At 51.6% G+C, this 26,028-nt stretch overlaps 7 protein-coding genes across 7 annotated transcripts; 2 read left to right on the top strand and 5 right to left on the bottom strand.

Moving 5' to 3' along the window:
• Window positions 1-1,924: 1,924 nt before the first annotated feature.
• N7539_005578 (uncharacterized protein) lies at window positions 1,925-7,310 on the top strand (the record flags this gene model as incomplete). Its single annotated transcript, XM_056935180.1, has 3 exons — window positions 1,925-3,008; window positions 3,069-3,888; window positions 3,941-7,310. The coding sequence occupies 3 exons, from the start codon at window positions 1,925-1,927 to the stop codon at window positions 7,308-7,310; spliced, it is 5,274 nt and encodes a 1,757-aa protein (XP_056790374.1).
• A 348-nt stretch (window positions 7,311-7,658) lies between these two features.
• On the bottom strand, window positions 7,659-9,816 carry N7539_005577 (copper amine oxidase; the record flags this gene model as incomplete). The annotated part of the gene is made up of 3 exons (XM_056935179.1): window positions 7,659-7,867; window positions 7,934-8,842; window positions 8,931-9,816. The coding sequence occupies 3 exons, from the start codon at window positions 9,814-9,816 to the stop codon at window positions 7,659-7,661; spliced, it is 2,004 nt and encodes a 667-aa protein (XP_056790373.1).
• A 2,974-nt stretch (window positions 9,817-12,790) lies between these two features.
• Window positions 12,791-14,242, top strand: N7539_005576 (uncharacterized protein; the record flags this gene model as incomplete). The annotated part of the gene is made up of 1 exon (XM_056935178.1): window positions 12,791-14,242. The coding sequence occupies one exon, from the start codon at window positions 12,791-12,793 to the stop codon at window positions 14,240-14,242; it is 1,452 nt and encodes a 483-aa protein (XP_056790372.1).
• A 568-nt stretch (window positions 14,243-14,810) lies between these two features.
• N7539_005575 (class II aldolase/adducin family protein) lies at window positions 14,811-15,978 on the bottom strand (the record flags this gene model as incomplete). The annotated part of the gene is made up of 3 exons (XM_056935177.1): window positions 14,811-15,167; window positions 15,321-15,628; window positions 15,771-15,978. The coding sequence occupies 3 exons, from the start codon at window positions 15,976-15,978 to the stop codon at window positions 14,811-14,813; spliced, it is 873 nt and encodes a 290-aa protein (XP_056790371.1).
• Window positions 15,979-16,940: 962 nt separating this feature from the next.
• N7539_005574 (uncharacterized protein) lies at window positions 16,941-19,457 on the bottom strand (the record flags this gene model as incomplete). Its single annotated transcript, XM_056935176.1, has 3 exons — window positions 16,941-17,775; window positions 17,835-17,983; window positions 18,033-19,457. 3 exons carry the CDS (start codon window positions 19,455-19,457, stop codon window positions 16,941-16,943), a joined length of 2,409 nt encoding a protein of 802 aa, XP_056790370.1.
• Window positions 19,458-20,298: 841 nt separating this feature from the next.
• On the bottom strand, window positions 20,299-21,132 carry N7539_005573 (esterase/lipase family protein; the record flags this gene model as incomplete). The annotated part of the gene is made up of 1 exon (XM_056935175.1): window positions 20,299-21,132. The coding sequence occupies one exon, from the start codon at window positions 21,130-21,132 to the stop codon at window positions 20,299-20,301; it is 834 nt and encodes a 277-aa protein (XP_056790369.1).
• Window positions 21,133-22,012: 880 nt separating this feature from the next.
• On the bottom strand, window positions 22,013-24,449 carry N7539_005572 (uncharacterized protein; the record flags this gene model as incomplete). Its single annotated transcript, XM_056935174.1, has 5 exons — window positions 22,013-22,960; window positions 23,029-23,531; window positions 23,598-23,765; window positions 23,861-23,965; window positions 24,248-24,449. 5 exons carry the CDS (start codon window positions 24,447-24,449, stop codon window positions 22,013-22,015), a joined length of 1,926 nt encoding a protein of 641 aa, XP_056790368.1.
• Between the last annotated feature and the right edge of the window lie 1,579 nt (window positions 24,450-26,028).

The following is a 26,028-nucleotide window of genomic DNA, read 5'->3' as shown; positions in this document are numbered from 1 at the left end:
CCAGTATTCACTGTCAGCCCATGGGAGAGCTTCCATTTGAGGATGAACCCTAAGTGTGCTGTTCGCCTATTCGCTGTGGATCAATAACAGTCTCTAATGCACCCTGATTGAACGCAATAATACCTCTCCTGAAATTCCGCCAGCAGGTTCTCCAACTGAGACCACCATGGCAGAGAATCAAGGTACTACTGTTCACGATCAATCCCCACCTGGAAACGGCCGTGGACCAGGAGCCACTTGTGCGAGTGTCGATGATTGCTATCCCTACCCGAACGGGGACGATTATCCTCCTCGCGGGTCACTAGGGTCCCGGCATCCCCGTCATTATTGTTTTCCTTCAGACGAGAATGACAAATCATCTTAGTGTGAAAATTCGCTACCACGGTATCACGGTCATCCAGAAGGGACTGCACATGAAGCTTGGGATCGCCGAGAGACTGAAAATCTGCAATTTGAAGCAGACCAACCGACTTCCTCGGCTCGCTCGTCAAAGAATCGTCTTTTGAGCGACGACGGTGAGACCACAGTCGTGCAGTCGTTGACTCAGTGGCTACATTGCGGCTTTTACTTGGAGAGCCACAAGTATTTCAGCCCGTTCCCTAGGCATCACATACGAGTGACAAATCCTTCAAGCAGAGATATCACCGTGAGTGACGCATATTACAAAAGTCTCAAGCAGCGAAATTTCAATTTGAGGAATCTAGTTGAAGAAGCCTGTGCGACCTGGAAGAAAGCCAAGCCGAAAGAAGAAGCAGTTGAAGCAAGAAACGACAGGCTTCTGGCATTTCCCATGCTTCTCGAATGCCTTCAAACTCAACATAGCGTCCCTCCCGATCGTGTGTATGTTCTTGGACATACAGGATTCTTGTTGGATATATACTCGGAGAAACAAGCTCCGGGGGTCAATTCTTCTACGCGCCACGAGGGCGGTCATTGGCAGATAGTATCTGCTGTGATCTGTGCCAACAATGAAGGCAAATTTCTCTCGCCTTATTTCGTCGGCAAGTCTCGAAAGGTTAGGAAAAACCCTAGCTTTTTACGCAATAATCAATTGTCCTTTCCTACAAGGCCGTGGCTTGATGTTGTGCTGTTCAATGACTGGCTAGAGAAGGTCTTTGAGCCCCAGACATGCAAACCGGCATTCAGGCGTGGTCAAAGACTGGGGCGCATCCCACTTGTTGACGGCAGGATGTATGGCATCACCCCATCAGTTTTCATGAATTGCTGGTAAACAGGTATATATCTAGCATGTATACCACACACGGGTTCTCCATTTCTCAATCCGCTGGAGTGCAGTTTGTTTGAAAAGAGTCTGTACTAGACCGACCTGCTACCTGAGGTGTAGATCAATCCAGGTCCGGGAGGCTTCGACCAAGCTCAGCCGTGGGTCAACGATCATGTACATCCTTATCTACTTTTAGTTCCGCGGCGCTCGAGTGGCGCCCAGTTTTGACATGGCCAGCCGATATCGGTTCTTTTGACGTTCTTCTCTCACATTCAAATCACCTGATCTGCTCGTGTTCAGGCCCTGGCCAGCTCAGCCGCAACCCCGCATTGACCACGGTGTGTCTGGTCTAAAGGGCGCGAGGAGCAATTGTCGACGACATGGAAAGCTACAAAAGCTGTTTTGACGGCTTGTCGGGCGACCTACCACCGACATCCAAAACCTCAGACTCTTCGGCCATGCGCTCTCGATCGCCTCAGTGCACATCCATTCGCGCACCATCCATGAACACAATTTCACAACTATTATTCTAAATCATTCCTGTGCCAAATCAGCCCCCATACAGGAGGGAAGCTGCAATTTGGTGGTTCCAATGAGTGAAGTCTCACTGTCTTGGTCCATTGTCATCAAAGCACATGTTGCTCCGTTCCGCTCGCATTCACCCAGAACCTCAATTCGACTTCTCCCAAGCCATCCACCATGGGCTCGCACCCGCTTATTGAGCCCAAGTCTCGCGAGCAGTACACAGTAGGATGGGTCTGCGCGTTGCCCAAAGAACAGACCGCAGCTACGGCCATGCTACACCAGAGACACTGTGATCTTCCGAAGCCAGTGAATGACCCCAACGTGTATACACTTGGATCAATCGGCAAGCACAATGTCGTGATAAGCTGCCTACCCAAAAAGCAGATTGGTCCGAGTCAGGCAGCCGCAGTTGCGGCACGCATGGTAGCCGCTTTCCCATCTATCAAGTTTGGCTTGATGGTTGGTATTGGTGGTGGCATTCCAACCAAGGTTCGACTTGGCGACGTGGTTGTCAGTACACCAACAGGCCAGTTCCCGGGTGTGGTACAGTGGGACTTTGGTAAGGCAAAAGAAGGCGGAATATTCGAGCGCACGGGCGCTCTGAACAATCCACCGACTTTGTTACTCGCCGCCTTGTCGAGGTTGGAGACCAAACATGAAATGTCTGGGTCCAAAATTCCGGCCTACCTGGATGAAATGGGAGAAAAGTGGCCTAGACTAGTTACGAAGTATCTGAGGTCGGATCTCTTGGAGGACAACTTGTTCAGAGCGAATTACCCCCATCTCGAAAGACCTATCGATAGCTCCGATGGAACCTCAGATGATGAGCGAATGTATGCGGATGGGGAGGTGGAGGAGGAGGACGAGGAGGAGGAGGAGGAGGAGGAGGAACAAGGACAGACCTGTCGGTTTTGTGACAAGACAAAGCTCGTGAAGAGAAAGCCTCGAGGCATGCGTGTGCATTTCGGTCTTGTCGCATCTGGCAACCAACTTATCAAAGATGCTTTACTTCGTCAAAGGCTCAATCAAGATCTTGGCGGTCAGGTCCTTTGTATCGAGATGGAAGCGGCGGGATTGATGAACGATTTCCCGTGCCTTGTCATTCGAGGAATATGCGACTATGCAGATTCCCACAAAAATGATGCTTGGCAAGAGCATGCTGCTGCTGTGGCTGCCGCGTTTGCAAAAGAGCTTCTGGAGTGTGTTCAGCCGAGCGAAGTGAACTCCGCGCGCCCGGCGAAGGAGATACTTGGCCAAAGTTAGCTAACCCCTGACATCGTCAGCCTTTTCTCTGACCCGAAATCTGACGGTGAACCAGTTCTTGAATCCGTCTCGGAAGCAGCTGAGGATATCCAATGCATACGCACGTTCCTTGGGAGTAAAGAAGACCTTGAGGTGCTTGAATGGTTCGCACCAGAAACCTACGGTCCTCAACAGAGTGATCATCTTTCCAGACGTCGAGAAGGAACCGGCCGATGGTTCATTGAGTCAGTCGAATTCCAGACTTGGTTGAGCACAGAGAAGCAAATTTTGTTTTGTCCGGGCATCCCGGGTGCTGGAAAGACAATCCTCAGTGCGATTGTGATTGATGAACTTGGCAGACGTTATTACCAGAACAAAGACATCGGGATTGCCTATGTCTACTGCAACTTTCGACGAGAAGCTGAGCAAACAGTTGGAAAACTCCTTGCTAGCCTGCTGAGGCAATTAGCGAGCAACTTGCCCTTCTTGCCGGCGTGTTTGAAAGAGGTCTACAACTTCCATAGATCCAAGCAAACTAAGCCTTTACCGGAAGACATTCTACAGCTGCTCAAGATCGTGTCAACCAGCTTTCTGCGAACCTTTATCATTATCGATGCACTCGATGAGTGTGGTGTCTTTAATGGTTGTCGGTCGCGATTATTGTCGGCGATTTCTTCCCTCGAGATGCATAATGCGAACATCCTTGTGACCTCCCGACCAATACCAGAAATAGTGGAGCATTTCAGTGGAAAGCCAAATTTGCAGATACATGCAAGAGACGAGGACGTGCGGAGTTTCCTAGATGGGGAGATGTTCCGACTCCCAAGTTTTGTGGCCAGCAACTCAAAATTGCAGGATGCGATTAAATCTGAAATCGTGAAGTCGGTCGACGGCATGTAAGTTTGGGCTTTGAGGCAAAGACGTGAAGTGAAAACTAAACGAGTGCAGGTTTCTACTTGCACAACTCCACCTCGATTTACTAGTGGGAGAAAGATCAGAAAAAGCCATCCGTCTTGCCCTGGAAAACCTACCAACAGGTTCCGAGGCTTACGAGAAGGCATATGGAGATGCGATGAGGCGAATTGAAGGGCTCATCGAGAAAGAGAAAATCCTCGCCAAGGAGGTTCTGTCATGGATCACCTGCGCTAAGAAAGCATTGACCATCACCGAGCTTGAGCATGCTCTCGCAGTTGAAATTGGAAAAGATGAGATCGACGAAGCCAACATGCCCCACATCGAATACATGGTCTCGTTATGCGCCGGACTAGTGACGGTGGACAAAAATAGTCGAATCATACGCTTAGTCCATTACACTACCCAACGCTATTTCGAGCAAACGTCGAGTATTTGGTTTCCGCATGCTCACAGTTATATCGCTGAGATCTGCACTTCCTATCTGTCGTTGCGAGCCTTTGCGAGCGGAAATTGTTCTACTTGGACCCAGCTCAAGGAACGGCGCTCATTGTATCCATTGTACGAATACGCCGCCTTCAACTGGGGATGCCATGTGCGTTGTGCTGCACGTTGCTCTCCAAGTGTCATACAATTCCTTCAGATGCCGGCTCATATAGAGGCTTCAAGACAGGCATTCTGTTTGAATTACGCGTTTGAACATCCATGGGTTTGCTTGCGTGATATCCGTGAATATCGGTCAACTGTAACAGGACTTCACCTGGCGGCGGAATTTGGCGTCGAGGAAGCATGTGTGATTCTTTGCAAAACTACTCCAATTAACGTGCAAGACACATGGCTACGAACACCATTGTCGTACGCCGCGCAGAATGGCCACGACGCAATTGTTGAGTTACTTCTCGCGAACGGTGCGGACATCGAGATGTCTGATGACAAGTCTCGGAACCCGTTGCTCTTTGCAGCGCTGGAAAACCATCTGTCTGTCATCAGAACGTTGATCAATCACAATGCAATTGTGACGGCTACCGATCAGTACGGCGACACACCTCTGAAATGGACAATGATTCATAACAACGAATCGGCGGCTATGCTGCTACTGGAGAAGAACACGGGAGCAGACACTCTGCATCACAGTCATCCAGGGATATTTCACTGGGCTGCCAAACTCGGCTTCGTGAGCATTCTGCAGTTGCTGCACAAAAATGGCATGGATGTCAATGCCGTCAAGGATCATGGGTCTCAACCCTCAGCTTTGTTACAAGCCGCGGCAAAAGGCCACGAGGCGGCTGTGAAGTTCTTGCTCGAGGCGGGTGCAAATGCCCATCTGGCAGATACCGCCGGTGACACGCCCTTGTCGAGCGCCGCCCGAGGAGGCTATGTAGACGTGGTTCGATTGCTCCTCAACAGTGGCGCCGATCCGAACGCTAGGATCGAACAGGCCCGGACACCGCTGGTTCTGGCTGTGTTGAAGGAAAATTACACAATGGTGAAGCTCCTTGTCGAAAACAATGCAGATGTCAATCTTCAAGATGGACAAGGCTGGACACCTTTGATAGCAGCAGTGTTGAGAGGCAATCTCGAGATAGCCAAGCTGCTTATCCAGCATGGTGCAAGCTGTATTCGTGAAGACATACTGGGCCGGACACCTCTTGTTTCAGCATCTATGAAGGGGCATGAGTCATTGGTTGACCTGCTTCTCGCATATGGTTCAGATGTTAATTCTGAAGACAGAGTTGGCCGAACGCCACTGGTATCTGCAGCACTAGGTGGGCACCAGGCTGTGGCTCAGGTACTGCTCGATACCTTTGTTGACGTCAATGCAAAAGACAGAACGGGACGAACGCCGCTCATTTCTGCAGCGTTGAAGGGGCATTTTGCAATGATCAAGCTCCTTCTTGAGAACGGGGCAGATGCTGATGGAACGGATGACCTTGGATGTACAGCGCTGTCTTACGTTGCGTCCCGCGGACAGAAGGAGGAAGTCGCACTGCTCCTACAATATAAAGCTAGCGCGAATTCAAAAGACCTGAAGGGACGGACACCACTTTGGCGCGCCGCCGAAAAGGAGTACGAGGGAGTTGTCGAGTTACTTCTTGGGCACGGGGCTGAAGTCAACATCGAAGACAATAATGGGGATACACCACTTTCCATGGCTGTGAGGGGTGGACATGTCACGATTGTCAGATTGTTTCTTGTGCATGCTCAAGGCAGCGTCGCCACAAACATCGAACACGCTCGTAGCCTTCTACTGTGGGCTGTCAAGAACAGTCATGACACTGTAGTCAGTCGGTTAATTATGGATGGACTCGACGTGAATTTCGTGGACACTGAACATGGCCGAAGTCCTTTAGATTGGGCTGTAGGCAATGGCAATATCATGGTTGTGAAGCTGCTTCTTGCGGCCAACGCAAGATTAGATCTAGCAGACGGTAGTGGCCAAACGCCACTACATCGGGCTGCAGAAAAGGGGTATGATGCGGTGTTTGAGCTGTTACTCTTGGAAAATGCAGAAGCCGATGCGGCAGATTACCACGGTCAGACCCCGCTGCTACGGGCTGCAGGAAGTGGGCATGTCTCGATTGTTCTGCAATTGCTGGCCAAAAGTGCAGTATTCGAAATTCCAGATCAGTATGGCCAAACGGCACTATTTCATGCCGCGAAAAATGGCCACGAGATCATCGTCAAGACGTTGCTGGACCGTGGAGCCATCATCGATGCTGCAGACAGGATACATAAACGGACGCCATTGTCAATAGCTGCGCTCAATGGACATGAGGCAGTGGTGGACCTTCTTCTCGAATATGGTGCTGAAGCAGACTGCAAAGACCACTTGAATCGTACGCCACTAATGCTCGCCGCGCTCAATGGACATGAGAATGTTGTCAAAATGATGCTCTCATTTCGCGTGAGCATTGAATCTCGGGACGTATATGGTCGGACACCGCTGTACTGGGCCGTATACTCTGGCAACGTGACAACAGCTGCAGCGTTGCTTCAGAATCTCGCAAATTCGAATTCCAAAGATAACAATGGGCGTTCTGCGTTGACCCTGGCAATTGAAAGAGACCAAGAAGCAGTGGTCAAGCTCCTTCTTGACCACGGTGCGTTTGTGGATTCCGCGGGAGGAGATGGCCAAACGCCTTTGTCCGTGGCTGCAGAGCTTGGTAGGGTAGGTGCCGTCAAGCTGCTACTGGAGAGTGGAGCCTATGTAGACTCTATCGACGTTGAATATGGCCGCTCGCCACTATGGCGCGCTTCAGAAAGGGGACATACGGAAGTGGTGAAGCTCCTGCTGGCTCATGACGCCGATGTGGACCTGGCTGATAATGATGGGCGCAAGCCAGTTTTTAGAGCCGCAGCAAACAATCACAAGGAAGTGGTGGATCTTTTGGGAGGAGGGTCGTGAGAGACATTTTGAATCTGGCAAATATACCAGCCTATATTTTTGAGCTCAATGCATGCGTCGATCAGTCTTGGTGTTCGATTTGACTTATAATTTGAGAAGGTTTCTGTTGCCAGGAAACCGGCAAGTGCAATGTGAACGTGGCCCACCCTTGGAAGCATTCCTTCTTTTCATGTGTCGTAAAGGATAAGATACGTGCTCAAGGTCGAGTGGGCATGAAGTCATCAATATATGCTGTCTAGTAGGCTCTGGCCCTGACAAGTAATAAGACAAATCTGGGGAATATCACAACATGGTATCGGTATCAGTATCAGTTCCGAACAGACACCCCCCCCCCCCCCCTCCAAGCGCCTACAATTTGACGTGGCTGCGGTCCTGCGGTCCAGAGCAGCAGCTTGGCTCTGGGTGCAAGGTAGAATGGTTGAAGGACTGCGAGGACTGTGGAACATCCAATGCAGGGTTTTGCGTGAAGAATCCATCCGGCTTGAGCATGACACTGACCCGCTCCACTGGCATGACGGGGAAATCCTCAATGCGAGAGTTGTGAGTGAGACCAAATGCTGTTGGGAGAATTAGTCTGGAGGCTCATCACGAAGGAGACCGGGCAAGGTTTGAGATGGACTTACTATGCCAAAGAACGAGATCCTCGTTCTCCACGTTGTCGTTTCGTGCAGCCCAGACTTCCACGCCCTCTGAACTTTTGCTTTGATTGGTGAATTCACCGGCGGCGAATAGCTCGTCGTCCTGGTATTTGGTCACCCAGATCGGGCGGGTAGCGAACTGAGCACGCTTCGCGCCAAAGGACTTGGGATGAGCAAGGAGCATCTGGCTCGGGTTGGTCATCAATTTGTACGCGATGGGGTGGTACGTGATGGGGTTGATGATGTTGTCGTTGCGAATCTTGAAGACGCGGTGCTTTTCAATGCTCGTTGACGCGCTACCACTCTGCTTGATCACGTTCTTCTCGGTAGTGTAACCGACCGACCAGGGGTTAGCATCATCCTCGGGCATCGGAACGCTGTCCTCGTAATAGACTGTGTTGTTAAATCCATCCAGAGCAGGGTCAATGCGCAGAGAGAACATGTGCTGGTGGAAGGGAGCCATCACACCCGGTCCAACGTTGGTGCCCCATGGCACAGTCTGTCCGTCGCTGTGGTCGAATGGCACGGTAGATAAGATACCTGTGGCGCGGACCTCGAGCTCGATGTTTGCCGCCTGGTCTAGAATGAAAGCGAAAATGTATTCATAGTTGGCCACAGTGCAAATCATCTGCACCACCAGCTGTCGGTTGCGGACGATTGTGGCCGCTCCCGTGCGGTAGTTGGTGTGCTTGTGCTGCAGACCGTTGTCTTGCTCGTGCATGCAAATGACATTCTTGAGCTGGACTGGCTCGCCTTTGCAGTCGGTACGGTAGCCATCAAAGTACTTGATGTGACCCAAGCAGTCACAGCCAAGGGCCAGCTGGTTTGCGGTGATGCCGAAGCCCACATCACCAACGTCAAAGGCCTGCTTGCGGTGGTAAGGGGCCCGGGGATCTGGAAAATATTAGCGAGTGTTGAATGGGTGTTGTAGGGATGTCAAAGCTGTATAAAACAGTCTGATTTCATGGTACAATGAACCCACCTCCATAAGGCACAGTCATCTCGGAGAAGGAGAGACGGTAGAATGTGTTGCGACCGTCGTAGGTGATGTTGTGCAGAACAAGACCCTCGCGGTTGTTGAAACCAACCCGGAATCGCCATTTCTGCCATGAAACTGCATTCCCGATCACATTGAATGAAGCGCCCTCAGGCTGTTGGACAATGTAGGGCTTCAGGTCGGTGCGGAGTGGCTGATCCAGCAGCTCATGAGCGTATTGAATGGGAGCGACTTGCTTCCACGGCTGTGTCTCGGCCGTCTGCGTATCGGCTCCACCGGGCAGGTAGTCCATGCGGACCAGCTCGTGAGTGATACCATCGAAGACAGGTGAGAATTTGCAAGGGATAGAATACTGATTGTTCTGGGGATGGTCCACCGCCACAATATACATGTAGCACTGGAATAACCGCCGCGTTTCCTTGGCATCTTCGGTGCCGTAGATCCACGGATCCAAGCAGACGGTCATTCCGGCGGGAAGTTCCAGCTTTTCGATCTCGGCTTGAACTGCGGGATGCTTCAAGCAAATCTCTTCAATCTGCATCATTTCGTCCACGTCCAATGGACCCTGGACATCCTTGGGCAGTTCCTTTGCCGATACAATCAGCTTCGAATCTGCATTGACGATCGCCTTGTAGAACGATCCATTGTCGAGACGGTGGAATAATGTCATCAGAAGACGCGCCGGCTTGGCTGGCCGCGGTTTGCCGAGGCGTTCAGCCTCAAGATAGGGAACAGTTTCATGTTTGGTTGGTTCCTGGAGATCAATTCGCTTGTAGCGCAGCTTGACATCGGGGAATGCCGCCTCCAAGACCCGAACAGCCAGCTGAATTTCCCCGGGCGTAATAGGGTCAAAAGGGTGTAGAGGAGCCATGCTGAGAATCAAAAGAAATGACACCGTATAGTTGAGAAAGACTACACATCGACAATTTCTTCCGGTTCAACTGGCGGTGATGAAGCACGTTTTATACTATCCTCGAGGCAAGGAAGCACAAACAGCCAGCGGCTATTCTCTCTTTGGCAAAACTTTCGACCTCCATGCAGGAAGTGATTCGTTTATGGTGAGTCCATCACGGCGCATCTTTGCCTGGAAGGAGTTTAGCGCTTGAAACCGGGGCCAACCGCAGCAGTTGCGGAGTCATCTCAAGTGGAGTAGAACAGGTTCAATCAAGATAACACGATACTGCGGACATGTCCCATTGGCGTGAATGCTAATCGACATCCCGATCGGCACAGGTTGTATAGGAAGTCTCTTGGTCGCGAATGATACTCACGGTGGGCGACATGGCCGCATGTTACATGTATTTACATGTATGAACGGCCCAGCAGTTGATCCCGGGTATCGAAACCATGGCTCAAATAAAAGCAACCCATAGCACTACCGGGCCAAAGAAATGCAGCACGGATAAGTCATGCGGATAGCATTGAGATCTACCTGTCTCATTTGTCTCCCATCGGATGTCCAGTTGATGAGATACGGCTACGGTAGGGGCAGCAGTATCGATGTGTGAGAGGGATGAGGAGTGAGATTGCTGAGGGGGGAGAGATTCTACCTAAGCTTTGGACTGTGGTGAGTGGCAGAATCACATGCCATGCAAACACCAGTGACTGTGATCAACTTGGGTATTGAGTTTCAATAGATTCCAAGATTACAGATTAGGTTCGTTCTCGAGGATTCTGACTATAACATCGTCGTAGAGGGGCACATTATATCTAGGAGAAGGGGAGTAGGTAGATGAACTGTTCTATTGTACTTATCACTCGTTCGCGACCTCCTACAGACCAAGATGAATCCCTTGTTTGCCTTTCTAATAGATCATTTTCGAATGTCGATATTATGCTTTTGCAAGAACCATTCATGGAATCTTAAACATAACTTTTATAAGCACCTATCGATGCAAGAGTCTTTGCGACAGCCTTTTTCAAAGTTTTCCTGGAAATTCTATCGAAACCTAAGCTACAGTACACTGAGTACATCAGTACAGTCCTCCCTGAACATTACCTAATCCGGTATAGCAAAGGAAGATCGGGAAAGGCATTGCCCTTGATATTTTCACGTTTCACAAGCTCCTGCTGCTCCGGTAAATACATGATATCAAGAAAAACGAGAAGAAGGGCGATTCAACAGCCTTTCAGCTCCAGCCTGGTCAGGACCTAGCACTGGCAAGGTGGCTGGGGGTGGATGATGCTTTCATACCTCAATTGATGGCCTGAAGGCGCGAGGATCCCGCCCGGACTCGTTGACACTTTGGCGTGAGTCTTGCCTCTTTGGGAATAATCTGTCGGTATCCACTATCCAGTGATCCAGTGTGTCACGAGTCACGACCGATCGATGAGTCTTATCTACAGCACGGTCTACATGGTTCTTGCCTTATCAAAGTGCTATCTATCAGGATTCTTCTGAAGCGCGGACTACCACCTCCGACGCGTGATAGACTCGTGGCCTTGTAGGTCCAATGGCCATGACATACAATGCCATCTCGGATGAAGTGTATGCGCCGTCAGGGATGGTTCTCATCCCTGCGCCGGGATTCTAACTGAGCGGCTCTACAGTCTACAAAATGGCAGTCGAAGTACAGAGTACGACGTCAAGATGCTCTGAACTTTGAAGCGCAGCCGTGACCGAATTTCGCATGCACGCAAGTGGTCGCGGTTCGGTTGGGCGGGAACTTCAACTGGTTACGCCTACCTAAACGATCATATCAGACCTGCGTCTGATATAATCATAAGGGTGGGGTGGGCTGGATGCAATAGCCTTGAACCGTAGTGTATAGACATCCTTGGTAGTTGTTATATGATGGTGTAACTGTAGCGTTGGAAGGCCTGTGTCCAAGTTGAAGGCAGCCTTCAGCCTACACCAGCCCGGAGAATCAATTGAGCCGCAACCCGGCCTCGGGCCCATCCCCATCAACATTCTCCTTCGGGTTCAACCAAAACAAGAACTATGGTACACTTTTACTCACAATAGCAATGAAGTCCTCTACAACACCCATCCACTCCCTTGTATCTGGAAAGGGAATTTCGTGTAAAGGACTCGCCAGGGCCTTCAGGTTCACTTGGCGGTAACTCCATTCTCAAAGGACCATCCAGATCGACGACTTGAATCAAAATGACGAAAGAAACCTGTCCGATGAGCTGCCATGGCGGTTGGAATGCCCTTTCCCCCTGTAGGGATGATGTCGCAACGAAAGGGAACCGGCGCCCCTATCCATAGCCACTGATTACGGTTGGCTTTTGACTACTGGATCAATTCATTGTCAAGCCCGAAAGTCGAGAAGAAAAAAAAAAAAAAAAAAAAAAAAGGACTGTCCCGACCGGTCCTGGACAAAGTATCAGTCACTTGATCGCAATTACGTGTCCAGCACCTTTCGAAAGAACAACATGAGCTGTGAATCACCAGATATAGGGTGGGTTGATGATGGCCCTGGATTCAAATTATTGGCAGCAAGCCAAGGCAGTCCGGTAGGGCCTGGAATTCAGGACTGCTACTGTCCAGCTCATCTCAGGGTCTAGACCCGCAACGAGATAGTGGCATTCCTGTGAAAACAAAAGGTCAAAACTCGTGACTTGGTGTTTACAGGCCAAATGTGCCGATTTAACATGGATCCTCGCCGCAAATCTGATCAGCAACAACAATCAACACCAAATGGCAAATCGCTCACCTCTGTTCGACTGAGGCTTGACACAAGGCTAGTTCATCGTGAGTAATTACGGAGCTTCCTCAGCTCTGCACGGCCCTGTCACACAACACCACAGCCATTACAGGACTATTCTGTCCGTTGGAAGCCAATTTCCACTCAATAATCATTTGAAAGAGCCAACCAAGTTTCCAACTTCCCAATCTTGGGATGCATTGGGGTGTATATGGATCGGTTCTGGTGACGCTGGGGGCGTGTCCTATCTCGGCTTCTCACCATCATCGTATGAGACCTCGCTTTATCCGACCCATTGTCGTGTCTGAAGGTCCGGATGCAAGTATTTCCAGCTGGATGAAGCAAACAGCTCCTGGGCCGCACGTCGCGACCAGCACTTTCACCACTACCGTCTATACAGAGTGTCAGTCCACTCAAGCCGTCAACGCGACCAAGCATATTACGGCGCACATAATACATGTTTCAAATCACAGTACCAGCAATGAAGTAGTCGCACCTGCCACACCAGCCTCTGGCACGACCGTGATCGACGTCGTGATTCCCTCAAACACATCGCTGGCTGGGATTGCAACAACGCCATTCTCATCCACGCAGATCGTGTCACCATTGGTTCCCACTGAGACTCTACAAAAGCGGCCGGCTCACCCAACGACAATCCATATCCACAAAACAACCACCGCCACTGTGTTCGAGACCGTGCATCCAATCGTCTCGACCACCATTTCAAAATCCATCACAGATGAAGCATCAGTCAGAACAAGCTCGAGTATCAATCTTCCTATGTCTTCTATCACAACTGCCATGACGACAAAGGCCAGCAATGTCGCAGCCCACAAAATTCTTTCACTGGTCTCTGATTTGCCTCCAATCCTCGGGGGCATTCCTCAAGCCATCTCCTCGAATCTCCTTGTGCCGAATATTCCATCCATTCCATCGATCATTTCAAACCCACCACTGGACGCCAAACCACCGTCGATCCCTGAATTACTGAACTGGACCACCACTCCCCTGAACGGCGTCTTTGCACTCGAGGGTTTTGGTCAAAGAACCAAGCCGTCTGGTGAACATATCCAATACCGTGGTAATGTCGGCATCCCTTGGGGAAGCAACATTATCCCCGTGAGCCCCGCAGATGCCCACCGCTACAAGTATGTTGCCCAGTTCAGGGGCTCCAACAGCAAACCATGGACGATCGTGTTCTGGAACAAAATTGGCCCCGAGGGCAAAATGGACGGATGGTATGGACACACTGCACTGAAAGTTGTCCTCCCACCTGGCGAGACTCAGCACATCGCCTTTGACGAGAACTCCGAAGGTGCGTGGGGCGCCGCACCTGGAACCACGGGATTACCAGTTGATAACTGGGGTGGATATACATCCACGTGGGGGGAGTTTTCCTTTGGAGATGGAGAAAACAAGGGGTGGTCCGGATGGGATGTCTCTGCGATTCAGGCGCAGATGGCCAAGCAGGATGTGCAGGGGATGCGAATCTGTATGCCGGATGGAAAAGGCTGCTCGATTGTCACGCCACAGGCTCGAAAGGTGGTGGATGCTTATGTTGCGGACAACAGACATCATGACGGTATTGGGGGTGCGGCTGCACCGGGACCTGTTAGATTGGTTGTGGACATTGACTATACGGAGTGAACCCTGTCCCGGTGATACCTGTCAACTTTAATTATAATTTTTTGGACCTACAAGCCCAATTCTAAGCTGTGAACATCTGTAACTGGAGGCTCTCGGCGGGCTCCAAGCCAGCCCGGTTCTGCATTCCGTTCTCATTTTACCTACGAAGGGTAGATACTGTTCCCACGCGCCATGAAATGCTGACTTTGTGAGTTAGGTACCTATCTATATCTCTTACCTCGTCTCTTCAAATTTGATTAACTATTTACCGTGGGCGCAACCTTAGCTGACTACACTCGTCGCCTGTGAGTTATACCTGGTTACTTGGTACACTTGTACCTGGCCCCCGACTTGGATAGATCTTCAAGATCACATCAATCTGGAAGCAATCTTGTTCAACGGTAAAGATGACCTTCCGATAAATCGTCAATAATCAATCCAACCTGATTGCATTGTGCCATTCTCCTAAATGTTCATTCTGTGTGCTATCACGGATACATATCCGAATTCAACCACCCAGATGAATGCGCATTCCCTTGATCCCCATCCGCTCCAAATCAACACTTACCACTACATCAATTGCCATCCGCTACTCCAAATACTCCCCTCCCGTCTCCTTATGAATCACATCAAACAACGGCTTGGCACTAAACCAACCCGCCAACGGCGTCCCCACCGTCTGATACGTAAACGCCGCATCCGCATCATCAATCTTGACCGTCTGCCCACCGCGTCCTGAGGCCGCAGCATCGGCGAGAAGCTGTGCATGGCAGCATTTCTCCAGACTGACGAACCAGAAGATGGTCTCTTCGATGGACTTGCCAACGGTCAACAGGCCGTGGTTTTGCAGGAGGGCGGCCTTTTTGGTGCCGAGGGCCGAGGCGATCTTTTTGCCTTCTTCTTCGGCGAGGACGACGCCGTTGAATTGTTCGTAGACGACGTGGTCCTGAAATTCTCAAGGTGAGTATGATTTGATTCTTTTGTTTTTCCCCTGTGTGTTGTCTTTTTCATGATCCCGCCTCTTGATGCGCGCGGATTAGGTAGGGAAGGGGAGAGGGAAGGGGAAGCAGACGGTGAAAGATTTGGGGAAGGAGCTCACATTATAAAAAGCACACGAGTCTTGAGAGATAATATCCAACGGCCGACCGAGTGAGCAAAACGCCCGGCCGTATAAGCTGTGACTATGCGCTGCGCATAGGACATCCGGTCGAGCGGCGTGGATCGCAGAGTGAATCATAAAGGCCGCGGCGTTGAGCATGCGGTTAGGTCCACCGTCGATCACGGTGCCGGAGTGGTCCACCTGGATCAAGTCGGATGCTTTGATCAGGGAGAAGGCCGTGCCAAAGGGGTTGACCCAGAATGTGGAGGGGTCTACGGGGTCGCGAAGGGTGATGTGGCCGGCGACACCTGTCGAGTAGGAGAAATGAATCAGTTGAGGGAAATTGTCGTTTCTCGGACCCGGGGTCGAGATGACGGATCCAAGAGGCAGTTCACGAAAGAGACTGCCGTCGATGGAGCTCAACCCTATCGACATGTGGGACAGACATACCTTCATCGAACCCGTACTTGCCAAAGATGCGAAATGCAGCAGCCAGGCGACCCTTCCGGAACTCCCGCTCTTTGTATTTATCGTCAAATTTGGGCATTCCGGGCATTTGCATCTTGACTTTGGCCTTTTCGACTCCGGCCACTTGGGATGATTCTGGCGCCTGCATGGTGATGTTGTTTACTGTTTCGGTGGCTGTTGGGGGTGCCATTTTCGACCAGGTTTTATCTTGTAACACAAATGCTGGTTGGGGAAAGATATTGTATGACGAAGGAATATCCAAGACAGAATTATATGGGGGGGCAACGACAGGCTGAAATGGAAAGGATGGGCTATGTTACGGCGAGGATAAGTAAAAAGAGAAGTATCACTGAATAGACGCCGGATCAAAAATAGAAGCGATCGAGTGACTAGGAGTTTTCACTTGGCGGGGTTCCCCTCCTTTCCAGGCGGACACTTCAGTGGTTCATGAGCATTGGTTCGTACAAAGTATAAACTACATGAGCATTGCAGGTGCCAGGAGCCAACTCGAGAACTTGTGGGGTAAGCGGGATTGTAAGCAGAAGTGAACCAGCTCAGCCGAGGTTCCTCTTGCTTTCTCCGCAATCTCCGCAGCGGGAGTCGGGTAATTTCCCGTCGGCAACCTCTCCGCTAATGCATTTAAAGTTCATTGCAGGGAGCTGCCGATTTCAAATCTCCCCTTTCGTCCATCGATACCAAAAGCAGTACGGTAGTAGATGAAGAGCTGTTAAGGGATGTATTTGGTATAGGCGTCTTTGTGAGAAACTTCAGTGGTCCTGTGTCTCATTCAGGGATGTTTGGAAAAAGGACGGAAGAACTAGCGGAAAGGATGAAAAGTCCGTGAGATTTATCTATCGAGTTGATAACAGTTCCAACTAACTACAAATGACGAAGTTATTTCATACGAGGAGGAAGTAAGGTCGCGCTTTTAATAGATACCTTGTTGCGGGTGATCACGTTGCCTCTACAAGTGACTGGGGCGATTGCGGATTGGATGGCGTCCAAGGCAGATTGATGCGGCTTAAAGACCAAGCTCAATAAATGACCTGGTCCGATGAGAAAACTTCTAACTCCGATAACGACCACCGTGGAAAGAATATAGAGAAGAGATACTTGAAAGAAAGGGCATATCAGCGTTCGATGCAAAGAGTCCTACCGGGCTCGTCGCGAGGAGATGGGTAAGATCACATTAGCCGTGCCGATATCTTTCTGAGTAAGGAGAGAACTCCTTTCAACTTGCTCCAGATAATCCACGTAGGAAGCGAGGGTGGGATACTTTTCATAATCCTGGCGTGCCACCATCCGCAGCTCTTGCCGGGAGTGTTCCAGTAGATGTTTTCGGTCATCCTTGTCGCCCTTTTGATAATGCGGTGCATATTGTTGGATCCACAAAGCAAAGTCCCGGATAGACTGATTGGCCCGTTGATAGGAGTTATTGTACTTCATAATTGCATCGAGAGCTCGATGAGACGATGAGGAATGATTTAGCAAGAAGACGCAGAAATCGAACCACGTGATTGGACGGGCGTGTCGGCTACTAAAAAAGCGGTATGTGTCCGACACGACAGGAGCCAGGAATCGCTCGGCGTAAGAAACCTTCTTCGAGTCGTCGATAAAGTATCCGCGGTGATTGTGAAAGTGTTTTTCCATACCGGAGATGAATTGTCGACAAGCGAAGAAGCTGTTGGCGGCCGTGATTTGGATGTTGGGCGGGGGCGGCGATGGGCCCCGACTCGATGCCGAAGGGCGCGCAATTGAAGATTTACGAACCGAGGGAGCTCGTGAGAAGCCTCTCGAGGAGCGATGGCTTACATCTCTCTCTGGGGTTCGCCCTCGTGAAACGCTGGGTGAGCGTCGTCTGGGCTGTTCACTAGATATTCCAGATCTATAAGATGAACTTCGCTCACTTTCTTTTTTGTAAGAGGAGGACAGTTCTTTCATCTCCGCTTGACGCTGCGGAAGTGTGTCTTCAATATCCTGTAGATAGCTGACATAGTCTGGGTACGTCTTGAAGTAGGCGAAAGGACGGTGAGCCCGATTGCGCACCGCCGATACCACCCCCTCTTCAAGAAACTCATGCGATCTTCAAGGCTGAGCTCCACATCGATATCAGGGAGCAAGCGTTGGAGCCATGCCGAGAACGAGCTGACGGTCTCACCGGGTTCTTGCTGGCCGTTCCGGTACCGGGCATACGCCTCTTCAGATCTAGCTGATGGCTTCTTGTGAGTTTCAAAGGGGGGTCACGGCCGTCTCGACCTTGATTCGGACAGGTGTGGTCGGGGTTGGGGTCTTGGGCTCGTTATCTTGTGCTTGTGCGACTGGCTTGGCAGACGAAGGCGGGAACCTGAATGAGGGCGGTGCCATCGGACCGGCATTCGTAGCGGGCGATGCAACAGCTGGGGTAGTTGGCTGGGTCACTGGAGCGGGCTGTGAAGGGATGATCGGCTGAATACTGGCTACCAGCGGCTGTGCCTGCTGCACTCCAGATGACTGAGTCGTTGTGCCAACGACAGTTTGGGGAGGCTCAGCCGCTGGGGTAGGCGCCGGAGGTGCGGATACACTCTTTCTGGCGCTTCGAGCTTGTTCGGCAGCCTTCAGTTTCCTCACCGCATCCTTGACCAAGAATGCGCGGAAGCCGTACCACGTCGCGGTCCGATCAGGTGACGCATACCAGCGCTCCCGTTCAGCGGGAGACACATGTTCAAGAGCGAGCTTGACTCGCCGGTAGTCGCGTTCTTTGGTATAATAGGTTGGCGCCTTGGCAAAGTGCGCCTCGAGAGCGGTAATGAAGTTGGCATAATTGTCCCGTGTCTCTCCAGTGTATTCAGGTATCTTGTCCTGGCTAGATTCATTGGGAGCTCCCGGTGTTCGCGGGCGTTCATACCACTGAAGATGGCCTTGCTGCTGCTGCTGCGCGTGAGTTGTGGAAGCGGAGTTGACCTGGGTCGAAAGGTTTGTTGGAGTTAAGGTGCCATTGGTCACAAAAGACGTAGGCTTCTTAACGGGGGTGGTAGGATTGGAGGCGTTCTGCACACTGGAAATTTGCAGAGGCTTAACAGGCGCTACAGAAACCGCGGCTGGTGCTGATGCTGGTGCTGATGCTGGTGTTGATGCTGGGGCTGGGGCCGGGGCCGGGGCCTGGGCCGGGCGTTTCAGCGTCTCAAGTTGCTGAACAGCAGGGGCTGCTGGACGTGGCTGTGTTGCGACTACTGCAGTCGCATTGATAAAAGAGGCGTTAAGGGTCGGAGACGCCCGAGGTGCAGAAGCAGGTGGTCGCACCACAGGCTGATGCTGCGGCGTGTGAGGTGCAGACGAGGCCGGACGTGGGCTTGGCACCGATGAGTGGGCAAGCAGGGGAGCTGGGCTATTCTGCGGCGAGATGGAGGCGGTCGCGGTGGCAAGGCTCAACCGCTGGCGAGTGGCTTCGATTGCCTGCTGCTCCGCTAGGATTTTCTCCTGAAGTTCTGCGATCAAGCGTTGTTTCTTCAGATCCTCCAATTGCTGGGTCATGCGACGGATCTCGGCGTCGAATGGCGATTCTACAATCTCATCGGTGGTTTGTAAGCTGGTCTTCAGTCGCTTTCTAGCGGCCTCGAGGTAGTGGTCATTGTCCGAGGACGTGCCATTAGGCATGTCGGGAACCTCGCTGTATCGAGGGTCCTCGGACATTCTTCAGGTCTTGGTCGCGGGTGGCTGGACCGGGACGGGTGTGTGTGTGTGTGTGTGTGTGAAATGTGTCGCGAGAGGTAGTGAGAGAGTCCAGGAGTCGGTGGGCGGTGGAGACACGAAAAAAATAGTTTGTTGCTGGAATTCAGATATGCGCTGTCGGTTAGGCTTCACTCTGGCTTTTTGTCATGTTGCCGCACGTTAGGCTTCTCCACTCCCTAGTACGGGGGTGCATACCAAGTCGTCTACTACTGACAAGGCTAATTGACTCGGTCTTGAAGAAAAGCACCTTCCAGGTGCCGGCATGAGACTCGAATTTCATACTTTATTGACGTTTGTCTCGAGTCCACGTGGTCGAGAGTCAATCTCCTCCGTGCTATCGAGTTTGTGTCGATCTCGTCGTCTGGCACCTCTGTGAGTCGAAATAGGGCATGGCGGGTGAAGCTGAACCGACTGCATGACGTGTGTCAACCGAGAACGCAGTAATCGGGTGCACTTGATGAAGTTTATTCATTAGTTTGTGCTGAGACCCAAAGAGCGGATCGCGTCACATCGCCTCGCCAATGCCGCCAGAGAACGATCTTTAGTATACAGTTTACACCTCTCATCTGAAACTGTGGGTTGATGATGGACATCACCTCTGGAGCCTCGGTCGTCAATAAATCATGGGATCATTGAGGTAATTGTGTACATAAAATGCCTGATCCCCGCAATACGCCTGGCCAGCGCGACCACGTGAAAAACGGCTTACTAAACACCAGAGACATGTCCATTGCCCATCTCGACGCTCTCCCTGAGATCATGTCGATCTCATGGTATTCACAATGACCACCGTAAGGTCACTTCATTTACCAGGCGATCCAAGCAGACAGAGGAACTTGCGATTCGGGGTATCATCCAACACATTCTTGACCAAGTTCCACACATTCGTGTCGTAGGCCTCACCGATATGGCCAACCGGGTCCAAGGGACAGGTGTCCTGCACATAGCGGTTGGTCACGCCAGCCTCCTTCACAAACGAAGAGACACCTGGGGGAGTCACCAGCTCGTCATATTTGGACGCGATGATGGTCACTTTGTTGCCCGGCTGCACAATGGGCGTGCCGTCATTCAAGCGAGTCACGGCCGCACCGCCGGGTCCAAGATCATCACATGCAGCACATCCCACTGTCTTCAGAACATCGCCGACGGCCTGTCGCGAAGCATTACCTAGCAGATAAGCGAGGTTGTATAGCCCCGCGAACGAGGTCCCGTGCGTGGGCGGCGCAATCGCAGCAATCTTGTCGATGTACTGGCTTACGCCCGTAAATTTGGGGACATACAGCGACTGGAAGGCGCCCTCGGAGTGACCGACAACGTCGACTTTGCTTCGGCCGGTCTTTTGGATAACTTCCTTGATGTAGTCGGCAATCTCTTGGGACGACTCGGCGATGGGCTTCAGGCCTCCGACCAGAGGGCCGATTTCGTATGCACCGTAGGTCAGAGAGTATGTGCAGTAACCTTGATTCTGGAGCCAATATTGGAGCACGTTTAGGTCCTCCAGGTAATTGGCGCCCAAACCGTGCAGCAATACGACAGGGTTGGACTTGGATGTGCAGGAAAAGTCATTGATGCCGGTAGCAGAGACTGTCGTGGCAGCTGCCAGACCCGAGGCCAGCAAGTTGCGGAGGGAAGGCATATCCGCGTTGAGTTTGGTGCCGTGGTAATATAGATAGATTGACAGGCGATGGATGACACAAATGGAAAGGCAAAGTCTCGACTGTCTTGGACTACTTCCAAGCCCCTGTCCTGCAAGGCGTATTTATAACCCCCGGGCGCACATCAATGAAGCATACGAAGGCGTGTTCAAAGGTAGCTGAAATGCCCATGATCCTTCCAGCACTCCTCCCGAGCCAATTTTGACGTCCCCTGCTTATTCATTTTCTTTTTGGTGTCCACTTTGCCGTCAATTTCGCACTCTTCAGCCGCGGCCAGATGGGCGGGTCTCTTCGTGCCAGGAACTATCGATTTGCGATCTGCAGACGTCGATGCAAAATCAAGGCCATGACTGGCTCGCTTCAAGATCGGGCTTGTAATCTCCACAACGTGTCTTGTGCGCTCAGGCACCGCTGGTTGGCCCGACCCTGCATCGTCAGCACGGATCCTGGAGGAGGATCCCAATCAGAACCTTCTTAGAGTGCTTTTGTTCTTTCTTGACCCGTGTGATGTATCACCTTAATCACCTCGCCTACTAAACAATTCATTTCTAGGCGAGGGGAAGAGGCGATGACCTAGTTGATCTGGATGCGGAGTGGAGACCACGCAGCTCGGCTCTTATGGATGCCGGTTCATCGACGCTATTGAACGTGGGACAGGGGAGGATCCTGGTCAAGGCGTCCCCTCTTTACACATGGATCGCGAAGACACGACATTCAATTGGAGAAACAAGAAATTAGAAGTAATGACAAATCGCTAATGGGATATTTCTTTTGAGCGGATGTGGGACAGGCTTTCGTCGCGTCGTTCCGGCTCACTCTTGGTGAAGCCGCTTCCCTGTCATGGGGACTGAATGATCCTCATCAGACATCAGATTCAGAATTCAATGGAGAGTTTTGCCGCACGGACAGCTCAGCCATGGCACTTCCCCAGAGCCCTAAAGCATGCCGGCGCTCCACGAGTTGTAACACCTCCGCCAGGAATGCTCGTTCGGGACCACCGTCCGGAAAGGCCTCCCACGCAACTCGGGTGGGAAACGCAAGACGATTGATCATGTTCCCGGGCGCAGTGAGAATGTAATACGCCATAGTCCGACATATACCACATCCAAGCTCATACTGTTCCATGGGTGTGACGCGGTCTTGAGGGCGGGTGTCAATACTTGACAGTATCAGTCGAACGGCATAGTACAGACACATCGTCTGCGCCAGCAGCAGATTGGGATAGGTGAATCTCGTAGACGCGAAGATGGCGCCCGTCCGCAAGTCCCGCCGTCTGAAGATCGGGAAATTTTGATTTTCGTTTTGTTCCACTTCTTGTATGAGGCCTTGCGAGTTCTGCACCACCCATTCCGCGTACCACTGCTGGAACTTGCCCATGCAATCGGTGATGCCGTTCCACAAAGCCACCTGCTTCACGGCGGCCTCCTGCGCACCCATTGTGCGAGCCGCTTGACTCTCCTTAAATTGGTCCGACTGCGCCAGCAAGCCGGGGATTTCTGTTGCAATATCGAGTAGATAATGCAGCATGTCCTTCTTGGTCGTTCCGGCCGACCAAGGTATGGTTTTCCACTCCTCACGAGCGAGAAACGATGGTTGGCGAGCCGCCAGCGCTCCACCAATCTGGCCCGTGTTAGCTTCTGCAGCTGCGCTGTTATCAGAATTCGGATCACTCACCCAGTAAGGCCGAAGTTCAGTGAAAAGGAGATGTTCTACCCCGTACATATGGTTCTCAGGGCCCCGATGCTCGATGAGGCGCACTGCACCACGCACATGTGCCGGTACCCCGCTATGGGTTGTACGCTCCACACTCTAGTCTAGTTAGAGACATTGATCCTCCACAGGCCTGTAAGGCAAAAAGAAAATGGGCTTAGGCATACTTCAAAGGCAAGCAATAGGGTCACGGTGACCAATGTCGACTCTGCTTTGGATCGCTCTGGATCGACCAGCGCATCCTGAAGTGCGCGAAGTACTCGCGGATACAGGCGAAACCCAGACGCCTCGACTTGTTTGTTCTGGATCGACCGACCAAAGAAGGCCACCGAGACTGCTTCAAAGGCATCCGACATCAAAGGTGAAAACATACGAATCCCTGCTGCGGCACGCAATGCTCCAGCACGGCCATGCTTGGAATCTACCATGGGGGCAAAGGCATCGACGAATCGTTCGACAAACACGTCCACGGCTGATCGTTGTAAATTGATTACCGAACCAACACCAGATGAGCCAGATGTTTCTGAAGTTTCGTCCGACGCCACGTCCCCAAATTCACTCTCCTCGTCGGCGTTGGTGACACGGTCATTGAAGTTACTCTCCGGGGTTGCATTCCTGGATCGAGTGTGAAGAGGGATAACAGTACGTGGTGATACATGGTCCTCGTATGCTGTACAGGATGTCTGAGCGAAGTACTCTATGCCATGACAACCGTCTCTCTTGGTGCAGAGCTTACCTTCGTAGTCCTCCCATGGACCCACTGCGATCAATCCTTTCTTCAAGCCGCTTTGTGTAGTTCTGATATCCCGCACTAGCGTGTCCACTTCGCTTAATGGAGCTGATCGGATGGAATCAAACAAGCTTTCGAGTTGATCGAGGCGGGCCAAGTCTTTGGCTTGTGACTCTGTTCGTTGGCGGATGATGTTATATCAGTATCAGCTGGTTTCGCAGTGGTTGTCAAAGAGAGAGATAGAGAGAGAGATGGGCTTGAGTACATACGGTCTTTCCTTTCATCTATACGCGCTCGAAGTTCTCGAATCTCCAGACGCAGGTTCCGGATTTCCTCCGCTTGACTGATTGGGCGAGCATCTTCGTCGGGTACGTCTTCATACACACATTTGGATGGATACCCATGGGCACAGCACGCATGACAAGGTTTGACTCGATCGCACTACACCACAACCGGGGATTATGCGAGTTAGCGTCCACGGTTCGCACATGATCCCCCTGATTCGGCAATCGACCATCGTCGTTCCACCGTCCGGCGACAAGTTCACCACCGCGATACACCAGCACATGAGGTTATTCTGCCTCTCGTCCTGGGGTAATTGAAGGGAAATAGATCTTGGGGTCTTGGTGGAACAAGAGGCAACGGCCGGGACGGACGGTCCCTCCCGTCGCGATCTGAGCCCTTCTCAATTGGGGGGTTCCTGACGGGGATCGTCTCTGATTTGCCTTTTCGTTGGCTTTTGCTTCGAGTACTGACCTTCACCTTGCGGGCCCGGCAGACCTTGCATGATCGTGACTGACGGCTGGGGGTCCTCTTGACATGTGAATTGGCCGGGAACGGGGGTGAATCCATCGCCATGGTTGTGTGCACACGGAGCAAACTGGGGCGGGAGAGGAAAGAGGAAACATTACTGAACCAACGGGGCGACGGGAATTAGGGGCACCAGATTTGCGTGGAGGGAGTCCGAGATCTGCGAGTCTGACGGTGGATCTCTGGGCCACCTGGGAACAAGACGCTGATGGTGGGAAAGTCCGGTCTGGATACAGGGCTTGAGATCCCAGCGCCGTGTTCATCATCGATTTAGTCGATACGGTGGATGAAGCTTGGAGCTCAGCAGTAGCCCTGATAGGGTTGCTGGAGCTGCTAGTCGTGGAGTGGGGGAGACGACCGAGACTGTGCTCCGCCCGGATCACCGAGGAGCCCTTGCCATTGGCGTGAGACCAGGTGGAAATTATTGAGTTTGGACGTTTTAATGTCAGTCGCTCGAAAAGGTCATCGACGGGGAGGAAGGCTGGTCCGCCGCGAACAAAAAATAACACAGAGGATGCGCGCACGAGAAAGCAGGGTGGTGGTGTTGCTTCAGGAGGTGACGAAGGGAGTAAGTCGGTCACCTGGCCGGCGCACGAGATTTACGGGACCCTATCTTATACTCCTCACACGCTCCGTCGTTCAGCTGCGAAATTAGTGTCCTGGTGCATGTCTACATGAATCTGACAGCTCCAAGTCTGCCAACCGGAGTATTTTTCTGGTCTGATGTGTTGTGTCGCTTGGCGTTCACGGACATCAAGCTGAGTGGATGCAATAGTGGTCTCTTGATTTGATTGGTGATACTAACTGCGAAAACGTGCCCGACCCTGGGAACATGAGCACAACCACTAACTTACCAGGTCTAGTAGGTCCTCCGTACGAGTCTTCAGACCGAGCAACTTACAAAGACTCGTCACAAATTCAATCACGCGCTCAATTCCGTTCATTTTAGATTGAATCAAGAGAAACAATTGATGAGCCGTCCAGTGAAAGCGAAAGTCCGTCCCGCGGCTTCAGCCCAGTCCTACAGCCCAAATTTGAGGCATTGTGACGATGGGTCACTCGATGGAGTTGTTCCATGCGATCGGTGATCTACGCTCGCCCGTGCATTGTTGCTGCTTGACATTATGATTGCTCTCATGCTAGCTGGCAATTCGCTCTTTTTGACGAATGTTCCCTGTTGATTCGGCATTCGAGTCCAAGGCGCGTGGATCCTGTGCGTCAGATTTCGGGACTTTGGTCACTTTTGATCCATACCCTCCGTCGACTTTGGAAAGGCAGCGCTCAGAGACCTCGGCATTTGCTTTCTACATTGACTGTGGATTGAATATACCCCGACCGTGCGACGACCCGACGGGGACAAATAGTGGCCTGTACACAGCGAAAACCGGTGGAGATTTATATCTCCTGTACGCGCAATCGCGGAACTGCCCATCGGATCACGCCAATGTATCTGATCAAAACCTCCCATGTGGATAATCCTCAACCACTGGCGATGAATGATAAAGAGTATGTTTGACGTAGTCTATCCCGTCAATATTGGCCCCGCCGCCGTTGTCGTCGAATCTGCAAAATGAACATTGCATTCCAGTGGCCCATGCAGCTGTGTCTTGCTTCCGATGCGTACATT

Source organism: Penicillium diatomitis, assembly GCF_028827545.1.
Source record: "Penicillium diatomitis strain IBT 30728 chromosome Unknown utg000005l_segment0_segment0, whole genome shotgun sequence".
Taxonomy (NCBI): Eukaryota; Fungi; Ascomycota; class Eurotiomycetes; order Eurotiales; family Aspergillaceae; genus Penicillium; species Penicillium diatomitis.
Note: the sequence above shows the minus strand (reverse complement) of the source record. Positions and strands in the feature narration are given on the sequence as shown.